The sequence below is a fragment of the Saccostrea cucullata genome, unplaced genomic scaffold, assembly GCF_032062105.1.
Source record: "Saccostrea cucullata isolate Sc308-1 unplaced genomic scaffold, CSIRO_AGI_Scuc_v1 ctg184, whole genome shotgun sequence".
In the NCBI taxonomy this organism is placed as follows: Eukaryota; Metazoa; Mollusca; class Bivalvia; order Ostreida; family Ostreidae; genus Saccostrea; species Saccostrea cuccullata.
The window spans coordinates 246,950-256,527 of NW_026926406.1; the positions used below are offsets into that span (position 1 = coordinate 246,950).

Consider the following 9,578-nt stretch of genomic DNA (forward strand, 5'->3'; position numbering starts at 1 on the left):
AACACACTAGAACCATCTTCCATGCATGTCTAATCAATAAAGGACACAGAAGTACTTAAAAAGAAAACTGCTCCAAAAAACTTAACCTTAACTTGGGACGCCGACGTGGACGCCGACACCGACGCCGACGCCGAGGGTATTACATAAGCTCCCCCAACTTCGTTGAGGTGAGCTAAAAATTTTACAATTATGACGGTTTACTTTTGAGGTTTAATTAATTGATTGTATGGTGTTTTACGTCCCATTCAAGACATTTTTTCATTCATAAAGCACACCGATTAAATAAACTAGACCTGGTCTTATCTACCAATAAAACATGCGGGCTCTATGGGATTTGATGGCACATTCAGGATCTATGGGATTCGATGGCACATTTAGGATCTATGGAATTTCTTGGCACATTTTAGCTCTATGGGATTTGATGGCACATTCGAGCTCTATAGAATTTGATGACATGACCAATTCGTACTCATATCTCGATTTATGTTTAAAAATGACACTTTTCCCTTAAGATACTTCACAATCAAGGAATCATTTGAATTACCTATCCTGTCATATTATGAGACTGGGGTATTTTTTTCGGCATAACATTTCATAAATATTAGTTTTATACATGAAAAAATATATTGTGAATTTGTATAAAATATAAGTCTGACAGAATTCACCACTTCGTAAATGACATGAGTTGATGTTAATATTATTAATGAATATTAAAATACTATAGCGGTATCCCTGGGGCATAGCGCGCGAACGGTTACACGGGTAGACGATATGTTATATAACACATGTAACAGCTAAGGATGAACCAAGTTGTTCGGCCTTCCGTGTTTATTCGTCTTGTGTATAACGCTGCATATTGTTCATATACTTTGTGTAATAATTTTCCCTTTTCAGATTACAATATGCCTTTGACAACTTTGGCACCAACAGTGAAAAGAATGCAACGTCCCACGGAGGATTTTCTTGGACAATGTATTTGTGTCATTTGTGCTATTTTCGGACTCGTTGTATCTTTTCATCTGTATTTTTCTGAAATTGTAATGGATGCGTTTTATTCCAAAAAATACATGTGGAATTTTACAGTGACTGTGACTTTATTTATATTTATTTTTATTGGGAAGCTGGTTAGCTATTTTTTTGTCTCCACATCTAAGAAATCAACGGTATTCATCTTCAGACAATTTGACTCCATGTGTCTAGGACTCGCAGGACTGGCCATGACTCTTACAAACTACCATTATGATTGGTCCGGATATTTCAGTGACATTTGTGTGCAAACAACAGTTAAAGTTGTAGCAGCGAAGTTAGCGACTGCATTTTACTGCACCACTGCGTTTAGTTCGATATTTCAATATGCATCACGGCTAGAGTCTGTGTTTGTAGTAGTTCTATATGCTGTTGCAAATGTTCCACTTATCCACAAATTTAGTAATACTGATTCGTTCGTAGAAATTTGCGTCAATGTGATTTTCATTACCTTGTGTATTTTGACTTTAATGGTATACATTTCCAATGTAACAAGAAATGACTTTTACACAAAAATTGGCTTTCGGCAGGGTTACCCTGAGTGCGATATTCTATTATTTGCTACAATAACTGTGTATGTATACGAGATAGTTGATGATTTCTGTCGGCGTAAAAATAATATTAACAATTTAATTTTTGAAAATAAATTTGTGAGTGTGTGGGACACATTTGCCTTATCGACTTTAGTGATCATGACGATGTTCTGTTTTGCTGCATTTTCTTTGTCTTTGCTAGCAGAGAAGAAAAGTGGTTATCAGCTTAATCAAAAAATACGTTCAGAGTTTGGAATGTTTTTATATTGTTTGAGAAGATTTTTATGTAATGACATCGATTATAGTCCAGGCCAAGTAATAAATGTATGAACAGGCTTGTTTTCTCATTTCTATTTATACACTTCGAAAGCAAAGTAAGGGTACAGAGACTGGTGATGTAGGTGAGTTTATGTATGTAAGCTTTATTTTCGCAAGAATGTTCGGACACTTATTTGTGCTTAAAGATAGATAAAACCACCCTTCCCACACACATCCTTATTTACGCTTTTGACCCTTAAATTTTTTTTATTTACTTTTGATCCTGTGATTTGAATACTGACGATATATTCCATAATTAAGTAAAATCTAACAAAAATTATCAATGATTAAAAGGCCATCTTCAATTGTTTATTTGTTTATTTGCTTTCTCTCAACCGACTGGCTAAAGGTGACCCGACTCAAACTTTTTTTTATCCTTCGAAGCCATCTGCTATTTTTTTTTATTATCCCTGAAATTTTTTTTTACCCCGTACACAAATATTTCACAATTTTCTGAAAGCCAGATTTTCCCACTTACACATGCCTACCGACCCAATTTTGTTTTTACTACGAGTCGAGAGAGGGCAAAATCGGCATTATTTTTAAGCTAGTTTGCTCAATTAATTAAAAACCAAATAACTAAAAATTTAATCAGACTCGAGCTCATTTTAAAAAAAAAAATTAACGGACTCGTATATTGCATACCTGTACATACATGCACTGTGGAAATCGTCTGAACAGATGAGTAACACAGCAATATCTTTAGATCAATCTAACAAACTTCTTATGTGATTATCCATAAATCTACAAGCAAAGAAATAATTAAAAGGCCATCGGAAGGCCATTGGATTGCTGATATAATAGTTTTTAAACTTTGAATTACCTTGTATTAATTATGAATCTCTTCTAACCCCCCACCTCCATTCCACCCCCTAAAAGAAAAAATTACTTGGACGGGCCATTAATATAAATGGATTCGTCTTCGCGCTTCATGTCCAAATGGTCGTAAATAAACAGAACATTTTCCAAATTTAAAGATATCTTGTGCCTTTAATATTGACATCATCACCACAGGCCCTTGAAAAAAATAACTTGTTTTCACCAGAAAAATTTGTTTCATCAATTTCCTGAGATGATGTCAAATAAATAAAGACCTTGAAATCGATTTCAAATTAAAAACAAGATGTGTTTGTGGAAAACTGATGCCCCGTATGGTTACGTACCGAAAATTAAACTGTTCTTTATTGCAAATTAAATATATTGGTACCCAAAAGAGGGTCTTTTTCACAAGAAATATATTTTTGAAATATGAAAGCCCTATCAACACTTGTTTAAAACTTACGGCCAAGGATAAGTTTTTGAAAGTTGTTCAAACTCCAAGGTCAAAGGGTCAAAGTTGTTAGTTTATTAAGAAAGGTCTTGTCACAAGGATTACATACGTGAAAGATGAAATCCATAGCCCTAACCGTTCGTAAGTTGTAGCCAAAGTTAATGTTTTTGAAAGGTAGGTGAAACTGCAAGGTCAAGGTAAAAGGGTCAAAGTTCTTTATAATTGATGTCAAATGAAAGGTCTTATCACAAAGATTAAATACTGTAAACGTATTACATTTGGCTGTGTATTCTTTTTTTAGCGCTTTTGGCGGAAAGACACATCCGCTAATTCAAGTACAACGCTAAATGTTTTGTACATAAATAAGAACGACAGTGGCGTAGCATCGTTTTTGAAAGTGGGGGGGGGGTAATCACAGGCCAGCTAAAAAAAAATTGTTTTTTTTACTTACCTGAAAAACTTGACAAGCAAAAAAAAAAAAAGGAAAAAGTTGCCCAAAATCGAAAATCCTATTTCGTGGGGGGGGGGGGGGGGGGGGGGGGGGGGGGGGTAAAAGGTAAACTTTTTTCTCAGTTTCAACTACTTTTAGAGCTACTTTTAGTATACCAATTTTAATACTACATTTTCGGTATATCACTAAAAGTCATTATTAATTTCAAACATTGGGGGGCCAAAGCCAGGTTTTTCAATTAACATTTCCTATAGTATAAGTAAGGTTGTGAAAAAAATGACACGTACAGCAAGTTTGTCTTATAAATATAAATTCGCTTGACCATGAACAATGTTAAATGCGTTTTAAAAAATAAATCTACGCTTACTTGTTCAAACACAGGTCAATTTATTTTGTTAATTATCGAATAAACACACTAAATACCAATACACTAATACATTTACAGTATATGAAGAATGAAAGCCCTAACCCCAACCCTTCGAAAGTTATTGTCAAGGTTTGATATTTAAAAATAGGTCAAACTCCAAAATCAAAGGGTCAACGTTCTTGGCCTCCGAAGAAAGGTCTTCGCACAAGGATTACATAGGTCTATGTCCTTATCGTTCAAAAGTTATAGCCAAGGTTAATTTTTTTTTTCATAAGTACGGAAATCTCCAAGATCAAGGTCAAAGTTGTTGGTATCCAATGAAAGGTCTTGCCACAAAGAATACATATGTGAAGTATGAAAGTCTTACATAGTAGGCCCTAGCTATCGTTTAAAAGTTATGGCCAAAGTAAGTAGTAAATTTTTCTGCACAAGTGAGTCAAACTCAAAGTTCAAGGTCAAGTGGTCAATTCTGGTTGTACCCAAAGAAAGATCTTGTCACAAGGAATACACAATTACGTGTAATTTGAAAGTCATAGCTCCACTAAATCAAAAGTTATGAGTAAGGTTCAAGTTTTTACGGATAAACAGAGAAACAGACAGACAGACACGACAAAACTATATACCCTCGAATCTTCGATTACAGGGGCATAAAATTTTTAACATACATGTACTCGCTTCTCTTCCCGAGTATTGCAAGCATTGAAAAAGTTTCCGGAAATATACGGTTAGTCCGGTTTGGTCCACCTAACCGGATATGGTTCAGACATTTTTATTTATTTTCATTTCGGCTTCACCGACGGCTTGAAAAATATTGAATTTGTTGGTGGTTCTGAATTTTTGTGCAGAAAAGATACGTTAGATTTAGAAAGATTGATTTTTAACATTAGATTGGGTTTTTCATTGGTATATTGCGAGTTACCTAATGTGAAAAAAACATCGTGTGGCTATTCGTCATCACAAGATGTCAGGATTTCTGGACAACTGTCACTGTCGCTGTGATTGTATAGAGCTCGGAGAACGTAGGAATGCGGTCGTCTCCATCATCTCAGGCATTCTTGTGAGTATCTGTACACAACTTATGTACACAGCATTGTACCTACACACGGAGCAAGTTATTTACTTTTATCACAGCAAATGAGTACCCCTAGCTAGTAATAAGTATGTTGGGTGTAGTCCTAGTTAGCTGCAGAACTGTAGCTCTCCGAAAAAAAATATTGACAGACCGGTAAGCTACAGTGTCATTGGAAAGAATGTATATTTATTGCGCACAAAACAAAAGCAGTTTGTCGATTTATTTCTCTATGTTTCTAAAACTTTCAGCTGAAAATATTACTAACTTTGTGTTCCTAACATCTTTATTCATTGTTTCCACAACAAAATTTTCAATAAGAGTATGTTGTTCATACCCTTCCTGGCCCTGAAATTGAGGACATCAAAAAGTTCACTTGGAACAATTCTACTTTACCAGTGCCCAGAAAATATGCACTAAAAATCAACAAAAAATTATTGTTAACAAAGCATTTGCCATTTTAATTTGGAAGATAATTCATGCTTTGTGCAGATGTCACTGTAGCTCTGGATGTTCATCCCAATTTTAATTTTAGATCAGTGAGCTACAGATCAGCTAAGTCCTAGTGGTCATGACCAAAAAAAAAAAAATAGATATGTTTAAAATTTATCAAATTGAAATATCTATATATAGATAGACTTTAATGACACAGAGGATGACATTGACAAAATAAAAATGGTGTACTGATGAAGATTGACATGGTTAACTTAAAGTTCTTTAAAAATTATAATTAATTATGAATACAGATAATGGGTATATCTGTTTTTCCATATTAGTTAAAAATCAAAGACTAAAATTCGTCTGTTTTGATGGAAATGAAACGTTAAGAATAGTCTAAATACAATCGTGGTAAAGGCCTGTTTAATCTTATCAGTGGTTGCAAACATTATAAAAAATGAGAGTCTCCAAATGTAGAATATTAATCAATTTTCAAGTTTCAGACTTTCAACATGATGTCCGATTAACATAACTTTTGTTGTTTATTTTTATGCAGTTCTTCACTGGATGGTGGATAGTTATAGATGCTGCAGCCAACTACCCTGATGAGAAGGACTTCAACCATGCCTTTCACACGTGTGGTGTGTTTGGGACGCTAGCGTTTTTCTTGTAAGTGTACAGAAAACAACTAAATCAGTAACATGTAATATCCTCAGTAAATTAACAATCACTACCAAAAGCTTTCAGAGAGTTAATCAAAATATAATCTCTATGAAAGAAGCAAAAGAATTTGTTAATCAGGAACGTTGAACATGTTTCGTCGGGGAATGTGAAAATACAGGTCCTATGTAATTGAATCGAATGCTCTTTTTTTTCCAGTATAAATTCTGTGTCCAATGGTCAGATAAGAGGAGAAAGCTACACGGACGGCTGCCTGGGTCAGACTGCGGCGCGGGTGTGGCTTTTTATTGGATTCCTGATGGGGTTCGGGGCCCTCATCGCAGCGTCCTGGATCCTGTTTGGGTTCTACGTGGTCAATAACCCAGGTCTGTACATAGACTGGCATTTGTTGATAAATGATAAATCTGTCATTGAGGCTTTGTTTGTGTTGGAACAAATGCATTTTTATTAGATGATAATCTTGTCCCTCTATTACATCTTACCATTAGACAATTAGTTTGGACAGCTACATTATACTAACTGTGTTTTCCTTGTTATAGGAATCCCAGACTGGCCTGGAGTAGCTGTATTTTTACAGAATGCCCTCATTTTCTTCAGGTAATATTACAGAATGGTTAAAAGTAGCAACATTAAGGTACCATAGTATGCACTGTTAATAAATCAAAACAATTTTCATCAAGTTGAATATTCCAACATTATCCATATCTTTTTTATAAACCATCACTCCTGATTTCTATATGGAGCACACTGTTATAAAATTATAATATCAATACTCTCAAGAAAAATATTCATGTAAACTTATAATTTACAAATTGATCTTCATAATATTGCCAAAAATAAATAAATTTAAAAAATAGAGCTAAATATCCATTGCATCCAGGTTCAGTAAAAGTGCCTTGTCCTAATTGTTTGACCCCTTTCCCCAGAATTAAGCTTAAAATTCCCAAATTGTATACACATTAAATTTGTTTACCCAGTACTTCTTAATTTGAAAAATGGGATATGAATATTAGAAAGAGTCATATAGATATGAGTGGGGAATAAGCATAAACTACAATCCATTTAACAGTAAAACACAGTTGTAAGTCATCTGCAATTAAATTTCAATAGTTTGGTACTTTTTCCATGTAGAATTTTCAAATTCTTGAAAGGGCACTACAGGACCTTGTACTAAAGGCATTGAAGCCTTTTGAAATTTTTAATTAATAAAATCACCTATTTTTTATGTAAATTTGCTGTTTACAGTTCTTTGATCTTCAAATTTGGAAGAACTGAGGATCTCTGGGGATGAGAATATTTTATACTGTACAGAGGTCTGGACAAGGGGACACAGAACAACTCTGTATTACAGCACGGGGAAGATACTTAGCCCAGTAGAAACTAGTGTGTATGTGGTGATTGTGTGAAAACCAGTAGTGGTGCCAAAAATATCTTGCATGTTTTCTATATCATTGTGTTATTTGCCATTTTTATATGTTGACTCTTTCTTAATTTACACTGTTACATGTGGCAGTAACTATTATGTTTCATTACTGAAAAATATGTAATAAACATTGATGATCAACTCTGTTGTGAATTAAACACTCTCATATCTCATATAATACATGTAAATGTAAACAAAGTACTGATTCATTGATGATGCAAGGCAAACATTTGTGCAATATTGTTTAATGATAATAAGTTAAAACTTAGCAGAAAAAAAGTCATGTTAATAATTAAGATTTTGTATAACATTTAAAGTGTATATTCAAGTCTTACAATGTACCAGTTCTGCAAAAAGGGATCAGTAATGATAAAATATGTAGTGCACTAGAAGAATTATTTCAGTAAGTCTGTGGATTTCTTTGGTCTTCCTTATCCACAATTTTACTTTCCCATGACCAATTAATTTGTCAGCATATTAATTGAATCTTCTGGATATTTGAGAAACCCACAGAATTACAAGGATCAGTTTCAACTTTTCATAAATGTTATATTAATGTTTTTCCCCAAAACTTTAATTAAATTTTTGTTTCACTGTATTCTAATACATAAATGTATTGTATACTATTTGGTTTGCTTAGATGCCACTGGCACACACAAGAAGCTTAAAAGTTTGATATTTTTTTTTTACTTTTGAATCTCAGTGTCTGAGAGAATGGGGATATGATTTGATTGAGTTATAACATTTGATTACTACATGTATGATAGTCATTGTTAATGATATTTCTTTGAAATGGAGACCATGCCCTATCTACTATTTAAATTGCCAAATTTAGGCTTTTGTTGATTCTATTTGTTATGCATACAATGAGTTATGATTCAACTTACTGTGTTGGTTAATTTTGTAAACAATCATCGCCTATCATCATGGATTTTTTTTTTTAACAATGTGTAGTAAAGTGTAAGTTAAATATCACTCTTGTTTCTTTATGCTAATCAACATATCCTCTATACACTAAAACTCCGATAGTTGACTTGAGGCTAAACTGATCTAGAAAGCCTCATTAATCGTCAATTGACCAGTATTTCAGCAGATTTAGGGGATTTCATACACTTGTGTGGGGAATTCGTTTACAAGGAGGTCCAGGGAACGCCCCCTAGTTGTAGTGGACAGTGACTGCCCTGAGGAGAGAGGGTCCGCGCGGCTAACTACACGACCCTGACTGTTAGTCTGTTGTGGTGCCTCGGTGTCCCTAGGGAGAGTTAAGTAGCACCAAACCGTGGACAATGGCCGCGGCGTTATTTTGGGGTACACACGTGGGGGTTGTAATTTTCCCCACAATGGAACAGGTGGGAGGGACGACAGTGCCACATTTTACACATTATGTAGCAAACAGAATCCTCAAGATGTTGGTGAAATAGAATTTGTCACTGTGTTAACTAATTAGGGGACGGACTAGGCCAAGGAAAGTGATCAGCGCGAGAAATTGATAAAAAATGGTTTAACAAATCAACTAAGTATGCGCACCGTTTTAATTTGAGGAATATGAATTTATTGATCTCTTTTTACAATAGTTTGAATTTACCAATTGCATTGAGGAATCATCTCGAGAATTAAACCAAAAAAATGGTTTAACAAATCAATTAAGTTTGCGCACCGTTTTAATTTCAGGACTATGGATTGATCTCTTTTTACAATGGTTTGAATTTACCAATTGCATTAAGGAATCATTTCGAGAATTAAACAAAAAAAAAATGGTTTAACAAATCAATTAAGTTTGCGCACCGTTTTAATTTTAGGAATATGGATTGATTGTTCTCTTTTTACAATGGTTTGAATTTACCAATTGCATTGTGGAATACAATTTTAATTGAATCTTTGTTCTCTTTATGCATATCATTAATAACAATTGAAGTTTTTTGAAGAGGAACATTACTATATAAAGAAAATATTTGCTTAGAGAATGGCACGTATTTTTTATAATTAGTTTGAAGATTCACAT

At 34.0% G+C, this 9,578-nt stretch overlaps 2 protein-coding genes across 2 annotated transcripts; both read left to right on the plus strand.

The window, feature by feature from the left end:
* The first annotated feature begins 868 nt into the window (after positions 1–868).
* Positions 869–1,889, plus strand: LOC134271601 (uncharacterized). The gene has a single exon (XM_062753802.1). It carries the CDS (start codon positions 903–905, stop codon positions 1,887–1,889), a length of 987 nt encoding a protein of 328 aa, XP_062609786.1. The 5' UTR covers positions 869–902.
* A 2,850-nt stretch (positions 1,890–4,739) lies between these two features.
* On the plus strand, positions 4,740–8,546 carry LOC134271613 (transmembrane protein 50B-like). The gene is made up of 5 exons (XM_062753818.1): positions 4,740–5,022; positions 6,029–6,141; positions 6,352–6,518; positions 6,693–6,750; positions 7,399–8,546. The coding sequence occupies exons 1-5, from the start codon at positions 4,927–4,929 to the stop codon at positions 7,442–7,444; spliced, it is 480 nt and encodes a 159-aa protein (XP_062609802.1). The 5' UTR covers positions 4,740–4,926; the 3' UTR covers positions 7,445–8,546.
* The last annotated feature ends 1,032 nt before the right edge of the window (positions 8,547–9,578 follow it).